Source organism: Penicillium macrosclerotiorum, assembly GCF_028827735.1.
Source record: "Penicillium macrosclerotiorum strain IBT 26536 chromosome Unknown utg000003l_segment0_segment0, whole genome shotgun sequence".
Classification (NCBI taxonomy): Eukaryota; Fungi; Ascomycota; class Eurotiomycetes; order Eurotiales; family Aspergillaceae; genus Penicillium; species Penicillium macrosclerotiorum.
The window spans coordinates 4,318,578-4,342,952 of NW_026643083.1; the positions used below are offsets into that span (position 1 = coordinate 4,318,578).

Here is a 24,375-nt window from a genome sequence, read left to right on the forward strand (position 1 = left end):
CATAATTACTGAGTGCTTAATCGCTGCTAACTCTATTTCCTGGTCTACCATGTGAGGGTAATTAGTTGCCCAGTGACTTTGACCGAGTGCCCTCATGAAAGTTACGGCGGTGGGAATAGGAAGCCTTCACTTGTCAAAGAAAACCAGTAAGCATAGTAACCTATTTACGCCTCTCCATATACACAAAAATGATCGCCTGCACTGCCATCCAAGGAAATCACCCTTTCAAGCGGGAGTAGTGTTAGGGCAGAAGTAGGAAACTACTATCTATCCTACAAATGATTCACACAGAAAACGCCTATGCCACTCTAGATGACAGCGGCGGACCAAAAGCTCCTGGCGATATTTTGGTTCCGTCCAAGGAAAGCCCACTCATCCGAGATACCATGTCTATCGCCTTTCGTGGTTGGACCAATTCACCGGAAGCAGCGCTGTCTGTACTGCCGCGGCGAGATAAGGTCGGTGTAAGCCTTCCAGCAAACAATCCCCGAATACCTCCAGCTTTGCGGGCAGGGATATCTGGTGTGCCAGCAGTCAAGATATAGAGAAGATATTTGAGGTTGGGGAGAGTGTGTCGGATGTCCAGTCCACGAATTCCCTGTTTGTTGAGCAGGAATTCGATATTTTTATTGAGAAGGAAGACGCCGTACTCAAATCGATAATGGACACTGACTGGATACAGAGGATATGTGCGTTGTGGAAGATCCTGGGATACTGGGTCTTGAATTAAGGAAGTTGAGAGGTTTGGGCTGATCGGATAGGGAATTGGCACCGAGAGATAAAACGAAAGCAAGTAGACGAGATGTGCAGTATGGCCGAGAGCCGCAGCAACTTCTTCGCGGTCGATGCTTTCAAAAACAGAGTTGGGAAGTGGCAGCCCAACAATGGTAAATGCCAATGCCTTGTCAGGGATAGGTTCAATTGGGTAGATCACCATGAGATCCTCCGCAATGCGTCGGATCTGGCCTTTGCTTTCTTCTCCATTTTGATTGAGCAAATGCTCACTGCTCAACAGTTTGTCCTGGGCATCTGGAAGGTGGCTTCGAGCTTTTTCTTGCGCCATGCGTCCCTTCTCCATGGCGTCTTTTCGAGCCTTTATACTTGCGATAAGCTCTTCCTTGCGCTTCGCCGCGGCTCGAATTTGCTTGCGCTCAGCGGCGATGGCTTGTTTGATTGAGATAAGGCGATCCTGCGCCTTGGCAGCGTTGCTTTCTAGGGTCAATGCAGCCTCGCTTTTCTTGAGAATGTCGCCAATTTGTGTCTCTAACTTCTCTCGTGTCGCCAAGGCATCTTGGATGCACTCGTCCAGATTTGCCAATCGCATCAATGCGTCGTAAGAAGAGGTAGAGACTACAGCCATGTCTGCAGTGGCCTGATAGCTGGCAACATCAATCGGTGGCTCCACGGGTGGGAGATCGGTCAGATTCGTGTAAACACCATCTGATAAATGGAACAAAATGCAGTTTGCGGGAAGCGGTTGGTGAAAGCTTTCAAGCGTTTTGCCCAAAAACTGCAATGAGCGTAGATGTTGTTGTAGTTCAACTAGCAAAACATACTCCTGCATGGTTTCTGTCTTCGCCCAGAGCTTCAGAGTCAACGTATCCCGACGCGTGACAATGGGCCCACAAAGGTTTAGATCAAACGACTGGAAGCTCGGATTGGTCGCTTGTTTGATTATTTCACTAATGTAGATCGGTTCATCGAGATCATCACAATGTATGGAAAAGAATGTATCTGCCATTCGGGCCTTTGTGATATCCTCCAGTCTGATCTGACGGGTTCGGGGGTCGGGGTCGTTCCAAGGCAGCAACAAGCTGCGACGGCGCGACTCGCCCGTTTCGGATCTCTTCTCTGCATGGCCATTCTGACCCAAGCGCGAGTTGAGATTTGTGAACGAGCGCGAGCTATGTAAGATGCGAGTGTCATTCTGAGCCAGGATTTTTGAAGGCGAATTGAGCGTGTTGGGAATATCGTCGTCATCAATCGTCTTACCGCGCGCTCGAGACGAAGAGGGTTGGACCACGAGGTTGCGCACGGAAATCCCATCCAGATGCCTGAGTTTGCGATTCTAGAAGAAGTTGTTAGAGTCCTGAGATCTACCGTTTCGGTGTATGCCTTACCGATGGATAGAGCCAGGACCGCTCCCTCCGCGAGCCTGCGTCATGTCCCGTGGCTGCGTTCGCGCCACCTGGGACGTCCATCGCGACGTCTGGGCAGGTAGGAGTAATCGCTATGTTGGAACAAAGCAGCACAAGCGCAGTGACATCGTCATCACGCGCGGGAATATGCGGACTCCAGAGATTCAGCGCTCATCGGTAAATGACAGAGGTCCTTTGAACGATAAGACGATGCGGAGAGCAGGCGGCGCCAAGACCACGGGAGCCCCGTCAAAAAATCCACCTCCGTCTTCACTTCTCATCAACACCGGCGAGCCTCAAACTCTAGACCTACGATTTCTCCTTCGCCCTTGCGATAGGTTTCGCCCAAACCCCCTCATACTCTTCCCTCCGAGCGACTGCATATAATTTTCGGCCGCAATGGCCTCCACCAGCGCGGCGACCAAGCCGATCCAGAAGATACTGGACTCGACCAAAGTCTCGACTTTGACGAAATTTGTACGAAACCCGCCGATTGATCCGCAAACACCGATCCAGGGCAAGATCCGACACACAGCTTCAAATGCATTCAAGGAGCACGCGAAGCGTGAGGGTGTGCGGTTGCAGAAGGCGCTGAACGCGATCACGCACGGCAAGCACATTTTTGTCTACCACAATGTCCGCACGAAGCAGGTCGTGTACTCCCTGACCCGATATCTCGAGGTGAGTCTTTTGGTGATGTACCCTGTCTAGGCTTTTTTGTCCACTGTTGGACCTTGATCCGCTGGTGTTGGCTCGTTCCCGTCTATCCACCAAGCCTCTAACCAACCATCGTGCTCTAGAAAAACAACGTCCTGCGCCAAATGGTCTACCACGGCAAGAAGACTGTTCCATCTGAGCTTCGTCGTGATATGTGGGTTCCGTATTACTCCGTTCACTTCGGCGACTCGCGACTCGGGCTGCGAGCCTACCAGCTGCTTCGTGAGTTCTCAATGCAACGCCAGCTCTCTCCACCGGCGGAGATGATCACTGTGACCGAAGAATTCCTGGCTGCAAAACGCCCGAAGGATCCGACTGAGGCAGAGGAGTTCGATAGGATGAACAAGAAGAGAATTGGCTGCCCGATGGAGAAGAAGGAGCGTGCCCGGGTCCTCATGGACCAGAAGGCCACCTCTGTCGCCGATATCGCAGCTGTCCTGGCCATTCAAAAAGAAGAGATTGCAAATGGACTCTTGGAGGAGAACAAGCGGGGGTTCCTGCTTCCGGCTGCGCGCCGCCGCCGTCGTGAGGCTCGTGAGCGCGAGGCTGCGCGGGCTGAGGCAAATGCGGCCCGCATTGCCGCGCTGGAAGAGCAGTTGAGCAACCGCAGCGGAACGGAAGTGAAGATTGGCGAGGTGGAAGGTGTGTACCCGAGCCAAACAGAGGATGTCAAGATTCTCTGGCGAGATGTTCATGATGCAAACAATGCCAGCTCGTGGCCAGAGTATGTTCAACACGGCGAGCTGGAGCTCAAGCGCAACAACATCATTGGCTCGGAAAGACAGCATGATAGCTCTGGTGAAGTCATCACAGAGCATGAGTTCAATGAGAAGAAGGCGTAGGCAGCGACTTGCTGTGAAGATGTTGCATATGCCCTTTCTCTTGTCTTTCCTTGTGTCCTCGACACCATTGAGCGATATCCCGGTGCTGTCTTCTACGTGATTTTGGTCCCACGGGATGGGGGGGATTACCTCTGTATTTTGATCCATGTGCCTTTGCCGGGCTTTTGTGAACTATTTATTGCATAAATTGTATTTTTAGAATTTTCCAATCACTCCAGTGATTAGCAAAGATGCTTCAACAAGAATAAAATTGCTGGCTTAAGATACCAGAACATATACAAGAGAGGGATTGAAAAGAGTCTACAGGATACTTGCAAAGTATTCACTCTTCCCTGCCGCTTAGAGACTTTCAACTTGATACACCATCTTTATCTTCAGGGTAAGTTGGAAAGCCATGGCTTCACTATAAAGACCACAACAGATCGAGGCCACTTTTTTACTGTCACCCCAAACAACCCCATATTCCACACTGCGATTGTGATCTCGATTCCGATTTACATTGTGAAGTAAACTCGCCATACATACACAACCCAGCGTAGAAGTAATATTCAAGAACAGATAAAAGTAAGAAGGACAAAGTCTTAATCTCACCAGCCCAGGCTTGTGGGGAAGGTGATAGTTCCAATAGATAAGATGCCGGATAAAAGGGATATTGTGACAGCCAGGCCCAAATCCCTTCGAGGTGACACCGCGTAAAAAAGAAATGGCACAAGATAAAAAGCAGGGTGTGTGGCTACAAGTCATGCCTGACGTCCATGTGCAATGTGAATCAGAAAGAAGGGGTAGGGGAAAGAAAACATGAAGCACTCTCAAGTCCCAACACTCGACCACGTTGCTCCGAGAAGCATCAAAGACGATAAGGAGACAAAACATATGTGCGCGTTCTATCTGGTGGTTGCCCCTTGCGACATCGAGTGGACAGGTGCTTATAAAATCATAAGAGCATGAACCAATTACTGTGTCTTCTGAGCCTTGTTCGACGAGCTTAGAATATCCACAGACGGAAGGTCATTCTGTGGATGAACCAGCTCATCCGGTCCCGGCTCTCCCTCGGAGTTGGACATCTTCTGAAGGATCTCCTCGCCAGCTTTCTCGGCGGACTCTGGATCATTGATACCTGCACTGGCCATGCTTTTCCGAGCGCCTTCGACGATCTTATCGGCCTCGCTCACGCCGTGGGCCACGTTTGTCGCTGGATCCCCGTCTACTCCAATCGGCTCTGTCTTATTGTTCACGACATCCTTGACTCGATTTGAGTCCAGTCGGATGACCATACAAGAGAGATTGTCGGTACTGAATCGTGCTAGGGCATGATCAACGAGAATCTTAGAGGCATGCTGTGCGTCCGGTACGTTTCGGATTAGATCGACTGCTTCCTGGTCACTGCAAACATCCCATAACTACGAAACGCAGGGTTAGCTTTCATGTAATTCTCAAGAGAAAAGTTAAAACCAAAGAACTTACCCCGTCACAAGCCAGGATGATGAACTCATCTGCATCAGGTTGTATGACCGTTTCTGTCGTGTAAGGATGCCCAGTCACCAAGTCTTTGAGATAGGTATCTCCCAGGGCCCGGGTGACAGCGAGAACACCGTTGACGCGGTTGTTGAGGATCAGCCCGCCAGCGTTGGTTATCCTCTTCCCTTCATTCTCATCGCTTCCCTTGTGGTCGTATGATAAACGGAGGGCCTTCCCATTGCGGCATAATACAATACGGGCGTCACCCACGTTGGCTGTATACAGCACCCGTTGCCGCATAGCCTTTTCTTGGAGCTTGGGGATAGACCCGTTAGAGGCTGACTCTTGCGTCGGGGTATTGTTGTTGGTTTCCAAGGTAGATTCGCGCTTCCCGGCCGCGGCCGCTGCGGGGGCGAGGGCAGCCGATCCAGTGGCTGATTGTGAGCTTGGGACACGGTCCTCCCAGCGGAGCACAGCAGTGACCGCCGTACAGCCACTGTTCTTGAGTGGGAGTCGTTCTAGCTGTTGATCCACGCTAGTAAATGTCTGGTCAAGGAGTTCGGGGACAGGAGTATGGGGGCTTCGGCGCATGATTTCTTCCAAAATCAAATGAAGCTTCTTGCCACACCACTCGGCTGCGAAGGTACCCGCGTGTCCATCAAAGATTGCAAAGTAGCCATTATCCGTTTCTACCACGTTGGAATCTCCAGAGTCCCTCTCGGATCCCGGGGGTCGCTCCCATTTATGTCCGGTGGCGCTGTTGGTGCAGGAGTACCAAGGAAGTTGTACAGGTAGGAATGCGTATCCTCCATTGTGCGGCGGCATTTTCGATTCCGATCCTCTGTGACACCCACGCGGAATGAAGAACGCGCGGTGGGTACGGACTCTCCTGCAGAGTTGTTGAACGATCCTTGAGGGACACTCAGCGCCGGATCCATTTTCACTAGCTTCTGGAGCGGACTCTCTGAAATCGATGGACTTGTACTTATGGCTGAATCACGCGTGCCGTTTAGACTGAGGGAATTTTTGGCGTTGCTGAAGAAGCTGGCCGCCTTGGTGACGGTACTGCTCCGACGTTTCTTCTCGCCGGCGGAGCTTTGGTCTTCGCTCTGTCGACGATTGAAAAACCCAGCGCCCGGGGGGAGAATCTCTTGTCGCGAGGGCTGGCGTTTTCAGGCTGCAGGCTCGGAGGAGTCGTATCGATGCCGGGTACGGAGGGGGTGTCTGTCTTGTCTTTGGGTGGGCTCGAGGAGCCACTGAACATTCTGTTCAGCAACCCACCCTGCGAAGAAAAGCTGCGACGCTTATTTCCTGCCAGCTTGATTGAATCCCTGGTGAACAAGGATGAGGAAGGGCGGATTGAGACGGGGTTGTAGATGGCGGGGACGAGGAAGGCAGATGACGAGACTACGGACTGACGTAGGGTTGGGGCGGTCGGTGGAGTGCGGAAACACAGGCTATCGATCTAAAACGTAGGAATGAGGATGAGATCTGGCGGTCACGGTCGCAAAATGCTGACGAGAAAGAAAGAGAAGTTTGCGGGGAAGGAATGCGCAAGACAATAAATGGGAGAAGCAAAGGTCAATGGGGACAGCTGGGGGCAAAGAGGGGAGGGGGGGCGAGAAGCATAGTGCTTTTCGGCGCGGATCAGGCGCTCGGAGGAAAAGGATGAATCATTGGGACGATGACTCGGATGGAGGATCATATAAGACTCCCCCATATACCCCAGTCTGACACCAGGCCGTTGTAGCGTATCTGGACGCTCATCTTGGCCCCCGATCCCCCACCCCACGGAAGCCCCGGGGAAGCGTGATGCAAGGAGTACCAGCGACGGAGAAGGAATGTGCTTACCGAATATCCAAAGTATAACGCTTGGTGGTGAAGAGATCTCTTGGGAAAGAAGTACGGATGATTGGGGAGGAGAAAGGCAGGAATGAGAGAAGTGTTGTAGAAGAGGAAGTTGGAGGAGGTTAACAGCGATGCGATCCGGATGAGGAAAACGACGGGCGTGCTAACTCCGCCCCGTTGCGTCGACGGGCGGAGGAAAGCCAAGAACGGAGGAGAGGAGTGGAGTGGGGAGGATTGTTGAGGAGGAAAAAGATGCAAAAGAAAAGCAACGTTGGAGGTTGTTGGACAAGCTTACTCGGGCTTACTACCACTCCCTTGGCTGGCGCTTAGAGTGCTGCGGGCTACGACGTCGCCGTACATGGGGTTCTATGGTCCTTTTCTAGCCTGCTTCTGGCGTCGATGGCCTCAACATTGCTCATCATGCCGATCGCTGGGTCCGCTAGAACGACCCTCGAGCAGCCACATACACTAGCAAAGCACTATCGACCACCCGAGAATCTTGGGAATAAGGGGACGGATGCCAGGCGAAAGTGACCCAGATTGTCTTGACTCGCCCTTGACCTAGTCACGGTTACGACAAGTCGCCGGAGTCGCTGGGGGAGTAGTAATGGCGGTTGGAGTACTCCGTCGGGCGTATACTTCGAATGAGCAGTTGGTGAATTCCTTCTGCCCCCGTCTGAATGCCATTGGATCTAGTCATATTGATTATCTATTTTTTTTTATTTGCTTCCGGAGCTCCTTTCAATTCCGAGAAGCTCGTCCACGGTAGCTGCTTGATCGGTTGCCAAACTTTGGCGATCGGATACTAATGTGCGGATCATTTGATCCAGGCGGGGCGAATCTCTCGTATACTTCCATGCCCTCCTCCATACTTCATATTTGCAGAGTCAATCTCAGGACGGATCGTTGCAAAATTATCCCTCTGTAGAAGAGAAGCGCTGCCTCGTTTGATAATCTCCCTTCCCTCTCCCTCCTCCCCAAATCCATGAGATGTCCCGAACTCCTCCAAGCACCAACCAGGTGGTCCGCTTGGCGTTCAATACTCAAACATGAGAAAGTACAGACGGCCAAAAAAAAAGAATGAAAAAAAAGGAAGAAAGGTACAAGAATTACATTTTGGATAAGAACCCCCAAGACCCCCCCAAGCGCCAAGAAGGTAGAAGAAAAGAAAATAAATGAAGGCATTGAAGGCAATCGCAATTTACCAGGAGCTGAAGTCTCCAAAACCGCCGGTGCCCTTTGCCTTCTTGCGCGCAGGTTCTGGCTCTGGCTCGTCCACAAACTCCACAATCTCATCCTCCTCGTCGCGCCGGTCGGCTAACGCGGCTTTGAGGTATTTTCCAACCCCGACGGACCCGGTGTCGTTCGACACGCCACCAGCGCCACGAACACGCTTCCCCGTCCAGGTTACTCGGTCATCATCCTCGCGGCGAGTCTCGTCGGAGTCGGCATGGCTAGCATTGGCACCTTGGGTGCCCTCAGAGCGCTTCTGCTCCAAGAAGTCCTCAAACGGATCCACAAAGACGGTGACATCCTTGATGCGAATCTCCGAAGTGGGTCGGTTGGTATTTGCCTCCACGGGGAGGGTTTCAAGAGTGCTGAGGGTCGTAGATGAAGGAGTAGGATCATCGATGAGTCGACCGAAGACCGTGTGCTTGCGGTCCAGGTGAGGCAAGGCACGGTAGGCAAAAAAGCTAGAAGAAAAAAAAAAAAAGAAAAAAGATGACCGATTAGTTGAACCCCAATCATCGAGTATAGCAACAATATTTCTCGACTCACAATTGGCTGCTGTTTGTATTCTTGCCCTTGTTGGCCATGCTCAGCGTGCCTCGCCCATCGTGCTTCAGCGGCCCCTCAAACTCATCAGCAAAGTACTTGCCCCAGATGCTCTCGCCACCTCGTCCAGTACCGGTGGGATCACCACCCTGAATCATGAATCCTTTGATATTGCGGTGAAAGGTCACATCCTTGTAGTAACCCTTCTTGGCCAGTTGGATGAAGTTCCACACGGCCTTGGGAGCGTATTCCGCATACAGTTCCACATTCAGGTGCCCCGAGGTGGTCACGATCCGTGCATAGCCCTTGCCCTTTACCCGGCCACGCTTCAACATGTACTCCTCTTCGGATAACAGCGCGAGCTCGGCCGATGTATGAGGCGTCAACCCAGTACTGGTGAATGAGGCCGCAGCCTTGCCGGTTGTGTGGCGGGCAGCATTGTACGGCGTAGGTTTCCCAGACTGGCCAACCCCACGTTGTGAGGCAGCGGTACCTGCAGCCACGGTCTTAGCGACTGCTTGAGAAGCAGCGGATCCAACCTGCTGTTGCGCCCGATCTGCGCGGGCCTTGGCAACAGCCTCCTTGGCCTTCAAGATCTTCGCCGAACTTCCCAGCGCATTGGTATTGACGCTGCCCGATGTTTGTTGCTGGTCTAAAATCTCCGTCTCGCCTTCCTTCAGGTAGTTGAAGGAACTGAGATTACGCGATTCGATGTTCTGGGGATCCTGTAAGGTGATGATATCCTTGCGACTGAATTCTTCATCGGTGACTAGGTCACGCCAGAGCTTGCCCTTGATATTAAGGCGCTCTACAGTGTCCCAAGCGAAGACATTTCCCGTATTACGCAGTGCGACAATGTGCGTGTTATCGGTCAAGACCTTATAGGTCACCGGGTCCACATACTCGCCATCCTCGTTCTTCGCGATGGTGAGCTTGATCAGTTCGGAATTCTTCAATGGCGATCCATCAACTGGGTTCGTCCCATGCTTCTTGATCCAGGGTAAGATATTGGTCAGGTCGAAGATGGTGCCAGTTGGCGTACAGACTGGGTGCGAAAACGGCTGGAGGGAGAGGGAGCAGAAATTGAATGGTAGGCGCTTGAACGCGGCATGAGGGCCTCCACGTCGAGATTTGGATACGCCAGCGCCCGCGCTGGCTGAAAAGGCATCCTCCGATGCCCACTCAGAGTGTGTGATCTATGTTCGTGCAAAGGTCAGCCGGATTTCGATATGCCATGGAGGGGCGGTGATTGAGGAAAAGCTATGGGGGATGTCGCATACATAGAGCTTGTCCGTTCCTATGGCCATACATGTCAGCACCTGGTTCTTGCAAATGTATCTCTTGCAACTTACCTTTTCCCATATTGCTTGAAGCTCCAGCTTGTGCTCGACGGTCACTTTGGACTCGAAAGGTCGCGGTAAGCTAGCCCGGTTTGGACTAGAGCCATTGTAATTGACACCTAAATATTCAGGTCACAAAGACCGCCAATACATCACCAGTCACCCTTACAATTGTACTGTCAACGATCCTTCCAAGTGTTCATTTCTGCTTAGATTTTAAGAGTACAGTTTATTGACTCTATTTGTGCTTGTTCTCGCGAATTGGAGTAACCTACTAGTCAGTGGTTCATTTATTGATCTGGGTTACTCTGTCTGCTCGATCAAACCAACCCACGAGCTGTGGTTCGTTATGTGAAACCCATTTGTCTAATGATTGCATAAAATACGCACTTTTGAGAGACCAGGTGCAATTGAGTACATAATAAGACAATGTGGTGTGAAAGTCGCTAATGATACATATACAGATCGCACCTATGGGAATGATATGATGGCTAGCAAAAACGCCGAAGGGAGGACAAGCCCGCTCGAATATCCCTCAAATTCCTGGGAAATTATAACGCCCCCGGTGAGGTCGCATAAGATTGAAATAAATCAAGGATATCCTCTTAGGAGATCAGATTATGGTATCGTAGGGGTACTACCCAGCGGTTCCCAAAATCGATCCCATGTCGGCGACGGGTACCATATTTACGCCAGACGATCTGCGGTATGCCAATGTCGGTGACAGTGACATTCCAGGATTGGCCTTCGCCAGAGTTCAGAGCATTAAGTATTCCAGTTTTCGGTGCACCGAGGCATACCACTGACGATCCGTTAACACACAGCCGACCACCTTCGACCATGGTGACGTCGCCTGTTAGAAGTGATCAGTCAAATCCGTATACAAAGTTTCGCAAGGCATTAAACACGTACCACTTGAGGCTGATATCCCAGATGGAATATCAACCGAGAGTGTGTCGACTTCGCTCCGATTGACCCATGAAATCATCTCAAATGCGACAGCTTGGTCGTCAGTCCGAAGGTCGTCAAAGGCAATGTGCATGCCGAACAAGGCATCAATAACCAGATCAGGGGCCAAATCAGAACTAGACAAGCGAGTCGAGAGTTCTTCCCATTTCAGTACACGTCCTCCGATTTTTCTGAAGATCTCCAGCTGTTTGCGGCAGTTCTCGAGCAACTCAATCTCATGCTCCAATCCGAGGACACACACAGTGACTCGATGACCACGATTGCGCAGGTGTCGGGCAGCCGAGATCGCTCGTGCGCCAGTGCGGTGATTGCCAGTAATTATAAGAATTGTAGGAGCAGCCGCATCGTTGGTAAGAAGAGAAACGGCTGCTTCTGCAATGCCCCGTCCAGCATTCTCCGTAATGATGTCTTCGGACAATCCAAACTCGGCCACAGCAATTTGCTCCACTTCCAGTATCTGTAACGGACTCACCGTTGGGCAGCTGCGATTAGTGGTTGTCAGGCGCAGGGAGGCACCAGAAGTGTTAGGACCAACCATTGGTGACCCGGATGACCGTGTTGGCCGAGGGCTGGTGGTCCGAGAGGTGTTAAGTTGAGTGCGGCTGAGCGCACTGATCTGATGAACCATAGGCTGGGCCACGATAGTGCTACTCTTGCGAGATGGTTGAATGCGTCCAGAAGCGTGCGAGCGTTCACGCCCAGAAAAATTCTCACTGCTGTGCCTGGCATCGCTAATCTCTTCCACATCATCACCAGTATCACTGTTCGGTGGGCTATCGAGGACATTTTCAGTCCAATGAAGGTTCTTCCCACCGTTAGTGCCAGGCTTTGCCCTCCGGTTGAAGCTCACCAGACGATCTTCGTCAGCAGTGGTATCATCATTTCGAATCTCTTCGAACACGCGTCGCTTGTCAAACTTTGACAGGTTCATTTCGAAATCAAATTCTCCCAGCTCTTGGATATCAGTCGCATCTTCGGTTGCCCATCCACTTGTATCTTCAACTCGAGAGCGACGCGCCTTTTTCTTACGAAGTTTTGCCCCAGGCTGCACGACATGTTCGGGTGATCCTTGAGCTGCTGGAGCTGCCGGTTCAACAAATGCCGTTTGGCGCCAACCTTTACTCTTGGGATTAGTACTCGCTGCAGCACCGTGCTTGCCCACAAATCCGTCATCGTTACCCCGTCGGTTGCGTCGCGGATTCTGTTTGGTGGGCGTGGTCACGTTCTGTGCAACCTGAAGCTCCTTCTCTTGTGAGACTCCTTGTATGGCAGCTTGAGGTTGGCTCGCATTTAGTTCAAGACTGCTGAATGGTTCCGATAAAGATGCAGCAACAGGTGTAGGACCCTGCTGGGGTGCACTTGACTTTATCAACTGAGGATGGGCGACCAGACTGGCAGGATGCGAGGGGGGCTTCGAAAAGCTTAAGATGGCAGGGTCAACGAGGGGCTGTTGAGAAGGAGTCTGTGGCGCAGCTGCAGCAGGTACTGGAGCTCTTTGCGGTGTATTTTGAAGTTGTGGGGGCGCCAAATTGGCCGATTCCAGCGAGAGGTCGGTAATCGCAGACGCATCAACAGAGTAATGGGGCAGCTGCTGACCGCTCCAAAGGAGAGTCACTGTATAAGAGACAATTAGTCAAGGATTGAGTGAACAGAAAATGAGAGACTAGTGTTCTACCATTTTGAAGCAGCAAGTTCTGCCCGATCACATCAGCAACCTGCCCTTGAAGCTTCCCACCTGGAGGTGCCCGCAGGCTCACAAGCACGTTGTAACCAATGAATTCGGAGGCCATGATCACTGGTTATCACTAGGAAAGAATGGATAAAGCTCAAGCATAGAGCGGGACTTTTAAGGAGTGACTGTGAGGTCAACTAGAGGAAAGGTGTTGCTGTTGGAAAAGCAAGATCAGACAGCTTAATCGATTGCTCGGTGTCGTTGAAGTCACGTGTGATATGTTATCGATAAGAAGTGTGGGGGAAATTTATAGACAGCACGAAGTGAGAGCTAAATCAAAAGAGACCACTTCGCGTTGAAGCAAATTTCATGCTTGATCTGGTTTATGGAGGGGTATTATTAAATGACGATAAATTTTGGACATGAGCGTCTTGGTATGTCAATACTTCTTTATTGATACACATGCAGCCTCAGAAAAAATCACCGCACGAAATCCACAAGGTCTTTTCATGATCCCGCTGCTCCTATATAGCGTCAAAGCAGTCCTCTTCGAAGTCGTCGACAATACCCGAAGAACCAGCAGTCTTGGGCTTAATGACTTGATTGATGGATACCAGGTTGGAGTAAAATTCGGTCACTCGAGGGTGGACCATGACCTTTCGAGGCTCAAACCGAGTAACCTGTAATCCGGCCTGTGAGGTAGCTCGACTCAAGGCCACATAGGCTTGTCCCTTCTCAAAGACCCGTCCAAGGTCAACCTTCACTCTTTGAAGTGTTTGACCTTGGGCCTTGTGAATTGACAGTGCCCACGCCAAAATCAAGGGAACTTGTTGACGCTGGGCTTGGACCTCGCCGTTGGGAAGCTCAATCTTCCAAGCTTCCGGTTGGCAAAGTAAATGTCTTTCTGTGCCATCGGGCTGGACGAAGCACACCAATGGCCATTTTCGTGTCACTGTGACACTACCTTCCTTGTGGCCCATGGGCTTCAGCTTTTTACGCGCGCGCAAAGCGGCATCTTCATCGTCACCGTTACCATCACCGGCAAAATCTCCTTCATTGTCTCGATAGTAGTCAAAGGTTGCTTCATCCATAAACGCGACTACGCGTCCAATAGACCCATTAACCAGTGTGTCCTCCATGTTCTTGATTAACATCACCTGGGCCCCTTTCTTGAGGTGGATGGTTTGCGGCGCCATGCAATTAGATAGGAGCTTCTCTCGGTGTTGGGCATCCTGTATGGTTCCAGAATCAATCGCATTGAATGTCATCATTTCCCCAGACAATCGACTCATTCGTGCAGAGTTGGCATTTTCAACCTCGAAGCGTGTAGGAAACCTATCAACCATTAGATGATGTTATCAGAATATAAAGGAACTAGTGTCATACAGCTCAGTTGCCTCGAGGGCATCGTGGAAGTCGAGGGGTCGAGAGAGCTTCCGGAAAGCGTCAACGGTCTGCGGGCTGATTTTACCCAATCTCATTTCATTGAGCATTGCCGCAAATTCAGGGTCTCGCTGACGAAATACGTGTGTCAGGAGAATAGTGTGTTGGATTGAAGTATTCCACGTGGCCGCGGCGAACGCAAATTTTGCTTCGCGGTTGCTTCCTTCCGGCACCGGAGGTAATTGGAAAAAGTCGCCTGTAACAACAAGCTGGATGCCTCCAAATGCGCGCCCATTATTCCGGATGCGCCGTGCAATCTCCTCAAGCTTATCAAACAAATCGCCATCGACCATGGAGACTTCGTCAACCACGAGAACTTTCGTGCGCAGCCAGCGATTCCGTGCCTTCTGGTTTTTTTTTATCTACTGGTTGTCAGAATCTATGAATATGAGGCTCAGCGTCTGATTGCTTACCTTTTTAACCAGCATAGGGACATCCTCTTTACCAAGTCCAATACCAGCAAAGCTGTGAAGCGTAACACCTTCTATGTTGCAGGCAGCCAGGCCTGTTGATGCTGTGACGGCCACACGATCTGGCTCCCGTTTGAATTTGTTGCGAAGCTTTTTGATAATCTCCCTCATAAGGACTGATTTACCAGTACCTGCTGAACCGGTGAAAAATATACTCTTTCCCTGATCAACAACAGCATCCAGCACATGCTTTTGTTCATCACTGAGGAAAACAGTGGCAACTTTCGCGTTGTCTTTCTGCTTGGGAACGGCATCAACTTTTTGAGTCTTCTTATATTCTCGCCTAAGTTCCTTCTGTTCTTCTTTGATAGCGCTTGCACTCTTATTCCAAGGCTCAGCTGGTCTTGAGCGCTTTGGGGTTATTAAGCTGCTCTTTCTGTCTTGACTTGGCTCTTTCTTGGCTTCTTTGAGCCACGGCAACGTGCGTGGTTCGGGCGGCGGCTGGAAATGGGAGGGAGGAGAAGAAGACCATGGGTACTGAATACTGCTTGCTGGCGCATTTTTCTCCTGCGATCCAGGTGGCAGCTCCGGATAGGCGACATCCGCCGGGGTCCTGCCGGCTTCAGTGGCATTCAATTGGTTCGTATTGTCCGACGTCAGATCGATGGTTGGGTACGTGACAAGGTCGGGCCTCGGGGCTTTGGTGCTGCTCGATGCGCTCGAGAGATTCAACGGTATAGGTTCATCAATGTCGAGGTCCAAGTCATCGTCGAAGTCATTTTCGTCAAAGTAGACCGTGCTATGGAGGGATCCTAATGTCGACTCTCCCCCACTCGTCATCTCAATTTTCCGCTTTACACCGACTGACTGTGGTTGTGCGGATTTGGATGGGATGACCGAGTTCGCGCGTAGGAAGTTGGACTGAAGAGGTTTGGTCTCCCCTCCTGGGTGGTCTTTTACGGCTTTCTTGAACATCGTGGTTTCCTCAGGGACAGGCCAGGGTGCCGAGGAGTATGCGATTGCCGACGGCCTCTTGGCGCAATTCAAAGAGATCGATCGAATTATTTCTGTGCGACGTATTCTGACTCGAGAGGCATGCATATACAGCAAGAACAACAAACTCGCAGGGCAGACAGTGACGGGTGTTGACGGCGAGTCGATAACTTTCTGCCGAACGCGCGGGAGACGCGCCCGCGCCCGCGACCGACAAGCGACAAGATGTAGTCGGAGTCTCAACCAACCAGCGGCCGCGTTCTATCAATAGAGATAAGACCTTTTTGTGTTCTTTCATTAACCCAAATTAGCGATGAGAATTTGCTTTTGAAGAGCAGTTAGGATGGCTATTGAAATTGTCATTCTTTGTCCACACCATAGACAATTACCAAATAGTATAATGTAGGTACCTACCGGATACATATGCTCCCTCCATGCTCATCGACTTATTCCGCATCGGGCCTTGAACAATATATAAACCGTCATCAACTAAGTACTGCACCAAATTTCCTTAATCTATAGATGATGTTCATAACATTGTGTATCGACCATTGTACTATAGGACTGTTGATATACACTATATCTTGATTACAGCTTATTATTTTCTAACCAGTATATCAATAATGTCTATATACATCGCATCTCGTTCATTGTCCAGGCGGCTTTCGATCTTATCGGCCCTTATCTGACACAAACACGTGACCGCGAATGATATTGACGCGCGATGCCGGCGTTGAGATATTTAAGATCTCAATTTCGCATACCACACCAGGGTTGAGCCTCACCAGAGATATTGCTGGCATATCGATGGTGGCGCGATCGGTCATGCAGGATGGCAGGGGCGGAAGACTCGAGTACGTGCCTAGAGAGTTGTGGCTTCAAATCATTCGTGTTCCTGGATTCTAACCAGCTGGGGGTGTAGATAAGGAACACCCGCTTAGGGGCGCGGTCATTTGTTTCACGTCGGTTTCCTTGGAGCAAAGGGTATGTGTCGTGCAATATTATACCGAATGCAGGCCCTCGACCTATACTCACGCGTACATCTGCAATACAGACACACCTCATCAACATTGCGAAGGAGATGGGCGCAATTGAACGTCCAGACTTGACTTCAGATGTAACCCACCTTCTCGTCGGAGCCACTGATTCCCCCAAATACAAGTTTGTCGCACGAGAGCGAAATGACGTGGTTGTGGTGAAACCGGAGTGGATTGAAGCCGTTCGACAATCTTGGATGCTGGGAGGAGACACGGACATCCAGCAGCTGGAGGAACAGTATAAGCTGCCAACTTTCTTTGCTCTCACCATATGCATCACCGGGTTTTCAGAAAGTGAGTTTTCTGAAACAGTCCTACAAATAAACTGGAACCAACCCTTGCTGACGTTATGCCCAGTGGCTTTCAGGATGAAGATGCAGGAGACGGCAATAGAGAATGGAGCTGAATTCCGAAAAGACCTGACAAAAAGCGTGACGCATCTTATTGCGCGGAATACGGAAGGCGAAAAGTATAAATTTGCGACGCAATGGAACATCAAGGTGGTAACAGTCAAGTGGTTTCATGAGTGCCTCGAGCGTGGAATGATCCTGGAAGAAGAAAAATACCATCCAATGCTACAGCTAGAAGAGCAAGGCGTGGGCGCATGGAATCGATCGTTGTCGACTACAAAAGTCCAACTTGGGAAAGCAAGGGCTGGAGAAAACGACGGCTCCTCAGATTTGCGACCAAGGAAGAAGCTACGTCGGACTGCGAGTACAAAACTAGTGGGCCAGAATGAAAACATATGGGGTGATATTATCGGTGCAGGATTCGGTGCTAGTGAGATGCCAGAACCCGGGAACGACCCATTCGACGACTCGGAATCCTTCGAGAAGCCCAGACCGGCTATCCAAGCTGCCAAATCTTTTGCCAGCGAGTCCACATTTACTGAAACATTGGAACCCCGCCGGCAGCCAGAGATATCGGCCAAATCTCTTGAAGGCTTTCTCAGTGGGTGTTTTTTCTTTATCAGCGGATTTTCTTCCAAACAAGTAAGTGTTCGGATCTACGGTTTTGCCCAGTGCAGAAAATTAACTTCCTTCTAGAAAAGCATTCTTCGACATCATCTTGAGTACAATGGTGCTCAGTTTGTCGAGTCGTTGAATGAGTTTTCTCGCCCTAGTATCCCCAAAACAGGCCAGGGTTTGTATGTCATAGTTCCATACAGAACCCCTAGATCGGAAATTCCATCTACAGATGACATGGCATTTGAGTGTGAGGTGGTTACAGACATGTGGCTGGAACGATGTCTCGATGCCAGAGCCTTAGTTCCACCAGAATCCCATGTTGCGAGCACGCCGTTCCCCAAATTTCCTCTTCCAGGTAAGCTTTACTCTGGGCTAGTAATATGGTTGATGCTAATTGAATTAGGATTTTCGGGAATGCGGATATGCTCTACTGGGTTTGCACGCATTAATCTTTTGCATCTTTCTAAACTAGTGGATTTAATGGGTGCGACGTATGACGAATATCTCACACCCAAAGCTTCTGTTCTAATATGCAATGATCCACAAACAGCCAGCCATGAGAAATTACGGCACACTGCCAAATGGGGAGTTCCCTCGGTGTCAGCTGATTGGTTTTGGATATCCATTCAAACTGGCCAAAAGAAACCATTTGAGCCATATGCAGTACGGAGGCCAGTATCTCAAAGCAGTGGCAATCGGGAAAACCTTCCTACAGTGTCTGTGAACAGAAAACAAGTATCTGTGCCTACAGGGGTCCCATCCAAAGATCAAAGCATCCCTAATGATCCACTAAGCAACGACAAGCCTCAGAAGCCATCATCGGGAAAGAGTGAAATTTCGCGAATGATGCCTGTTATAGGTGATGGGTTTGATAACGAAGAGTCCCCGGACAGACCCAAAGCAAGTGTACCTGAGTCAAGATCTGCATCACCTCCCAATGGGAAACATGACCAACAAAGTGCATGGGGACCTTCGAATCAGCCAGAACGAGAGAAATCGCCCGCGCCAGCTGTTCCGTCTGCTCTGGACACTGCATTGAAAGGTCTTCTGCAGCAGGCTCAAGCGGCCAAGTCACGACAACAGACCGAAGGAACATCAACGAGTGATGAAAGCTACCCCCTTCGCCGTAAACGCAAGCCACTACTCGGCCGCGCACCATCACACCCATCTGTTCGAACAGAAGAGACTACCAATGCCCCATCTCGTGCTAGCTCTATCGACACTCTCAATGATGATGGCCTCGGTACAGCGCTCGAGAGCGCGGATCGTACACGAGACAACTCCCTCTCCCGCACAAATAGCCGCAACGAACAAACCTTGTCGTCCCTGTTCAGTGGCGCGAAATTTGACTTTCTCTCCGGTCAGTTCTCTGGCCAGGCCGAGAACGAGGACGAGGAGAACCAGGAGCCACCAATGACACAGCTGGACTACGAAGACCCTGATGCTGCTGCTATGCGAACGGAGTTTCTGCGAAATGCTGGCAAGCTGACTGACAAGCACCAGAAGGCCGATTCTGGTCTCCTTGTTGGCGAAGTCAAGGAATTAGAGGATATCGGATGGGGCTCTCGACGAAGAACGAGAAAACATGCTCCTAAGAACGAAGAATGAATGTCACCTGTCTGCTGCTGGCGTTATTATCGTTTCAAGGCGGGAGTGGGGTTTATTGCATTGCGAATGGCGCGTTTATGGGCCTTTGAAGTCTGTCTAGGGGTTTTTTCTGACTCAGATGGTTGCATCAGTACTTAGTAAGATAAACGAATGCATAATTAATCTAGCTTTTTCCTTTGGTGGTCTATCATCTGTTTCGGGCCGAACTAGAATGATGCTGGTCGTGAAGATCACCTACTTGCCTGGACGCTGTTTGGAGTCCCCAAAAGACCAATATTGTAGTTAAGCCCATAGTCATTTGCAAAGGAGGTCCTCAAACTTCGAGGCTTGACGTTACATGTGCGAATCGAAAGCCAACACAATTTTTGTGAATATTGAGATTGAAAGGATGAGAACCGACCTCTATACATTGAGGAAATAGTCTAATTTCATCATCTATTGCATTCCACATCGCTGATCGCAATGAGCGGGGTTCAGATGCCGGGATATTTACATACCGGGGAAGCAAGTGTGATATTTTTCGACACTTCAGAGAGATCGGAGAACCAAGAGACCCGTGGTGGACTTGGTATTTGTCCGAATACTGTAATTATTGGAAAGTGAAGGTGGGGGGGGGGGGCTTGAAGAACGAGCAGTCAATTCAGAAGGGAATCTTTGGCTAATAGATTGGAGGGACCATCGATGCACGCCATTCACGCCATGAAACAGAGAAAAGAGACTGGAGACAGGGAATACCTTTCTCCAAGAGAAAGGGTATATTGTACCACCAGCAGAAGAAAGAAGAGATATGTCATACATAGTGAAGGGAAGGGATATCAAACGGAAGTCAAAAATGCCAGGGGTAGAGGTGTACATGTCTAGGGAAGATTGAGATGAGGGAATGGCGGACAAAGAAAGGAAAACCATGGTTGTTGGTACACGGTACGACATTTAAGGATCGAAAGCGCCCATGGCTCCGGGAAGAGGGCCATCAAGATCAAGATTTTCGACGGAGCGGCGATTTTCGCCGCTTTCACGGAACAGATTTGAAAAGTACTTGGTAGCAACCTCACTCTCCTGCTTCACCTTGCCCACTTCCTGCTTGCGCCGGGCAAGATCTTCAATGTCTTGGGCCAGGCTGGCCTGGAGGTTATTAGCAGGTAAGCGAAGGATGCGCCGGACTTCCGAAGATATACGGCTTGCATTCGAGTGAACATAGTCCATCTCATCAAGCTTCGCTGCAATCTTCCGCGACAGACGGGGAGGAAGGGTAGTCGGAATTGAGGACAACACGTAAGCAGTGGTTAAGAGGGCTATTGCCAGGTTAGCGATTGTACATGGTCATTTCAAATGGCAGAAAAACTCACCAGCAGCAAAAATACTCGGGAGAAACAGTCGGCGTAGGTTGTTAGGACCCAGGACCTTGGCAGCACTAAGCGCGCTATCCACCCAACTGAATCCACCAAATGCTCTTCCTCCCAGAACAGTGATAGCCGTCATCGCAACACCAGTTCCTGCCATCTTCTCCTGACGCTCCCAGAGGCCAGCAATGTCGAAAAAGTCCCACAGTTCCACTTCGGTGTCGACCTGTCGACCAAAAGTGTGGCGGCGGCCTCGGCGGAACATCAGGTCGGCACGGAAATTGAGAGCAGAGAACTTGTCTTCGCCGACATGTAACAGACCGATATTTTGAATAAAGCCTACGCCTTTCACAGTCTTGTCTCGTGCGTAATCTTCACAGCCAGTGACGGCCGCGGAAATTTGCTCCAGCATCGCCAGTTTTAGATCTTCGGCATATTGGAAAGCAGCGAACAATCCAGGATACTCGACGCCAAGGTCGGCATCCGAGACTTGAGCAATGGTGTTGGCCAGGGTGGAGCGGGTGTGGTTATATACATCCTCACAAGACTCGTCAATGGCTTTGTCGACACCATCAGCCAACTCCCCCTTCTTTTTCTTGCCGTTCTCATATGCAGGCTCGAGTTCAGCCAGCTCCTCCGTGACTCGCTTGAGCTCCGATTCAGCAACGTCACGGTTGACAGTAGCGAGCGAGTTGAGATCAGCCAAGAGGTTGAGAAGATAAGTCCGAGCAGGAGCAAGTTTGGATCTAGATCGTTTCTCAAGGACAAAGCGTCGCAAAGCCCCCTCGAGATTCTCGAAATCCTGGATCTTCTCCTTCTCCTTTCCTTTGCCCTTGTCTTTGCCAGAGTCGTCGTCATCGTCGTGAGGGTCCGAATCACCGCCATCACCGCCTCCACTACCAGACTGCGAGACCGCTCCAGAAGGCGCCACGGGAATAGCATTACTGGAAACAAAATGGACTAGCTCATCCGCTTCCTTGTATGTGCGAGGGCTGAGCTTGCCCACTTGGTCAAGGATCATACGCTCACATCTTTGCTTATCCCGGATCTGATCGAACCCGTTCACTACCATGAAAATATAGGCCTTTTCATGGGCAGCATTCAGAATGAACTCCTTGGCGGAGAGTGTGAAATGATTGGCAGCAGAAACCACAAAAACGACGACGTCAATTTCTTCCTGTCGGGCGAAAACAGCGGTCGTCTTCAAGGAGTCGGAGTTAAGACCAGGGGCATCAATCAAAGCGATATCCACAACGCCGTTGTTGAGGAGAGATTCGTCGATAGATCGAACGTCCTTCACGTAAACTTTGCATTGCATGTACTTGGAGTTGTCGATCACAATATTCTCAAGCTCCTTCAAAGGGAAAACGTCGTATGTGCTTTCGTCGTTTCGGTTGTAAGGGGTGTCCTTGTGCACAGCGTGCACTTCTTCGATCCCACAGTTCTCTCGAGCATCGAGGACCTCACAGAAAATGCTGGTACATGGCTGCTGATCCTCGGGAAGGACTTTTCGTCGCAGAAGGGCATTGCAAAATGTCGATTTGCCGGCATTTAAATCTCCTGTGACCAGAACTTTGCTCGAAGTATCTTCAATCCGGTCTCGCAGCGAAAGGAGATGCTTGATACTCTGGCTGATCTTTCCATCGAGAAGAGAGGCAATTGAAGCCTTCTCCAACGAGTGTACTAGTTCTGCCTGAGATAAGGCGCCGAGTTTCAAATCCAACTTCAAGATCGAGAATTCCTGGGCGATCTGAGGGGTCATCAAGCGAGGTTCAGCGGGTGTTCGACGTTCTGCAGTAGTGCTGGACTCCGCAATGTCCTCTCCTCCCATAGTAGTTGCTGCGCGCTTTAGTTGCCCGGGACGTGGCGGAGTGCTTGGTCTACTGTCATTTTGTCCATAATCCGAATGCGCTTGCTGGAGTTGTGGACGCTGCGAAGGGGAAGACGGAGTGTTTTGTGCGCTTTGCACCGATGGGTAGTGTGCAGGCCATTGGCGGTTCATATCCTGGAGCTCCTTTAAGGTATCAATAGTCCGGGAGATTGCACGGCCAAGTTTTGTGCGGTTCGAATTGCTATAGAGGAAGTGAAGAACCGTTAGACGGTTGACGTTTGGAACAAGGAAATCAAGACAATCGACATACTAAAGAAGTTGATGAACATGGCTGGCCACGATTTGCTTTTCATGTTCAGCTGCAGTAGAGGTAGATTGTCAGAACCGTATGCGCTTACTGTAGCCATCGAGAGTCCCTTAGTGTAACTCACCAGCAGGATTCCATTCACCGAGCCGTGTCGGAGTATGAGCCGGAGTTGGTCGGTCTTCCATCAAACCAGCACGCCAATTTGCGTTTGCATCGCCATCCGTTGCGCTTTCTCCAGTGATACTGCCTCCGTATCCCGAATCCTGATTAAGTGAAGTCATTAAGGCTGTCGCGCTTTCCGAGGTTGAGCCGTTGCCAACAGTCATGTAGGCGGGCGGAGCTTGAGGGTGAAAAGGACTTCGTTCTTCGTCCTCATCGGAGAATCGAGACGAGCCAGCTCTTGAAGAGCCCTCACCGGGAAAGTATTCCTGACTCATGACTGATGCAAGAGAGCCCGAGGAGCCATCGAAGAAAGTTGTTTGTTGGTGGGCAGTTTTCCATGAAAGCCCGTGACGTGTGGACCTACCAGAAAGGATTAGCGGCATGTGACTGGGCGGTAAGTTACCGTTATCTTACCTGATCGGTCGTCCCGCTCCAACGTTGATGTCACAGTTCGTGGTAAATAGGCAGGCCCGCAACCTCCCTCTCCTCCCATACTCGCCCCTCCCCCGACACCCACCATGAATGTGAGTTGAATTGGAATCTACGATCTGAAATTTCTTTGACTGACGCGAGTACAGATTGTCGAATGGGCGTTTGGTAAGCGTATGACGCCCGCCGAGCGTCTGCGCAAACACCAACGAGCCCTCGATCGGACACAGCGCGAACTGGACCGAGAGCGTACAAAGCTGGAGAACCAGGAGAAGAAGCTGGTGCAGGATATCAAGAAAAGTGCAAAGAATGGGCAGGTTGGAGCCTGCAAGATTCAGGCCAAAGATCTGGTTCGGACTCGCAGGTGTGTGCCTTGCTCATTCCCTCTTGGTCGCATACGCAACTTACCATTCTGGCGTTGTAGATATATCCAAAAGTTTTATCAGATGCGCACGCAATTACAAGCCATCTCACTGCGAATTCAGGTATGGACCAGCTGCGCAGTCTTTACACCCCTACCCCTCCCCCTCCCCTCTGGCCCATCCAGACGCACTTAGCTAACTTGGGTTTCTCGATAGACCGTTCGCAGTAACGAGCAGATGATGCAGTCTATGAAGGGCGCGACCATGCTTCTGGGAAGCATGAACCGTCAGATGAATCTCCCGGCTTTGCAACGCATTACAATGGAATTCGAACGAGAGAACGAAGTGATGGACGAGCGTCAAGAGATGATGGATGAGGCGATCGACGAGGCAACAGGAATGGAGGATGATGAAGCAGAAGGCGAAGATATCGTGAAGGAAATACTAGATGAAATTGGTGTCGATCTCGGCCAAGCGGTGAGTATTCCTGTCCAATCCTCCCTCCCCAAGTCGCACCAAATGCTGATTGAACCACCATCCAGCTGGGCGAGACACCATCGGGAGAGATACAGAAAGAGTCGACAGGTGGCGCTCGGGTAGCGCAGGCTATCGGAGGCGGAGGAAATGCCAGTGACGATGATCTTCAGGCGCGCCTCGATAGTTTGCGACGATGATGACCTGTTGTGCCGTATTCACATTCGGCGTTGTTTACCTTTTTATTACCC

General features: G+C 50.6%; 9 protein-coding genes across 9 annotated transcripts; 3 read left to right on the top strand and 6 right to left on the bottom strand.

Annotated features, from left to right (window-relative positions):
* Positions 1-298: 298 nt before the first annotated feature.
* On the bottom strand, positions 299-2,201 carry N7462_004449 (putative UV radiation resistance protein (UVRAG); the record flags this gene model as incomplete). The annotated part of the gene is made up of 2 exons (XM_057076175.1): positions 299-2,068; positions 2,121-2,201. 2 exons carry the CDS (start codon positions 2,199-2,201, stop codon positions 299-301), a joined length of 1,851 nt encoding a protein of 616 aa, XP_056935680.1.
* Positions 2,202-2,537: 336 nt separating this feature from the next.
* On the top strand, positions 2,538-3,697 carry N7462_004450 (mitochondrial 54S ribosomal protein mL67; the record flags this gene model as incomplete). Its single annotated transcript, XM_057076176.1, has 2 exons — positions 2,538-2,819; positions 2,939-3,697. 2 exons carry the CDS (start codon positions 2,538-2,540, stop codon positions 3,695-3,697), a joined length of 1,041 nt encoding a protein of 346 aa, XP_056935681.1.
* A 953-nt stretch (positions 3,698-4,650) lies between these two features.
* Positions 4,651-6,419, bottom strand: ptcG (type 2C protein phosphatase PTC1; the record flags this gene model as incomplete). Its single annotated transcript, XM_057076177.1, has 4 exons — positions 4,651-5,097; positions 5,162-5,912; positions 5,945-6,257; positions 6,284-6,419. The coding sequence occupies 4 exons, from the start codon at positions 6,417-6,419 to the stop codon at positions 4,651-4,653; spliced, it is 1,647 nt and encodes a 548-aa protein (XP_056935682.1).
* Positions 6,420-8,204: 1,785 nt separating this feature from the next.
* On the bottom strand, positions 8,205-10,086 carry N7462_004452 (PPIL2 family peptidylprolyl isomerase; the record flags this gene model as incomplete). Its single annotated transcript, XM_057076178.1, has 3 exons — positions 8,205-8,697; positions 8,783-9,975; positions 10,060-10,086. 3 exons carry the CDS (start codon positions 10,084-10,086, stop codon positions 8,205-8,207), a joined length of 1,713 nt encoding a protein of 570 aa, XP_056935683.1.
* Positions 10,087-10,724: 638 nt separating this feature from the next.
* N7462_004453 (mRNA decapping enhancer EDC3) lies at positions 10,725-12,878 on the bottom strand (the record flags this gene model as incomplete). The annotated part of the gene is made up of 3 exons (XM_057076179.1): positions 10,725-10,972; positions 11,032-12,702; positions 12,764-12,878. 3 exons carry the CDS (start codon positions 12,876-12,878, stop codon positions 10,725-10,727), a joined length of 2,034 nt encoding a protein of 677 aa, XP_056935684.1.
* Positions 12,879-13,284: 406 nt separating this feature from the next.
* On the bottom strand, positions 13,285-15,588 carry N7462_004454 (DEAD/DEAH box helicase; the record flags this gene model as incomplete). Its single annotated transcript, XM_057076180.1, has 3 exons — positions 13,285-14,095; positions 14,147-14,565; positions 14,617-15,588. The coding sequence occupies 3 exons, from the start codon at positions 15,586-15,588 to the stop codon at positions 13,285-13,287; spliced, it is 2,202 nt and encodes a 733-aa protein (XP_056935685.1).
* An 850-nt stretch (positions 15,589-16,438) lies between these two features.
* On the top strand, positions 16,439-19,219 carry N7462_004455 (uncharacterized protein; the record flags this gene model as incomplete). Its single annotated transcript, XM_057076181.1, has 6 exons — positions 16,439-16,460; positions 16,529-16,590; positions 16,661-16,937; positions 17,001-17,635; positions 17,690-17,966; positions 18,015-19,219. The coding sequence occupies 6 exons, from the start codon at positions 16,439-16,441 to the stop codon at positions 19,217-19,219; spliced, it is 2,478 nt and encodes an 825-aa protein (XP_056935686.1).
* Positions 19,220-20,149: 930 nt separating this feature from the next.
* Positions 20,150-23,134, bottom strand: N7462_004456 (mitofusin; the record flags this gene model as incomplete). The annotated part of the gene is made up of 4 exons (XM_057076182.1): positions 20,150-20,511; positions 20,566-22,699; positions 22,730-22,749; positions 22,822-23,134. The coding sequence occupies 4 exons, from the start codon at positions 23,132-23,134 to the stop codon at positions 20,150-20,152; spliced, it is 2,829 nt and encodes a 942-aa protein (XP_056935687.1).
* A 243-nt stretch (positions 23,135-23,377) lies between these two features.
* Positions 23,378-24,324, top strand: N7462_004457 (ESCRT-III subunit protein DID4; the record flags this gene model as incomplete). The annotated part of the gene is made up of 5 exons (XM_057076183.1): positions 23,378-23,383; positions 23,438-23,652; positions 23,713-23,773; positions 23,867-24,127; positions 24,193-24,324. 5 exons carry the CDS (start codon positions 23,378-23,380, stop codon positions 24,322-24,324), a joined length of 675 nt encoding a protein of 224 aa, XP_056935688.1.
* Between the last annotated feature and the right edge of the window lie 51 nt (positions 24,325-24,375).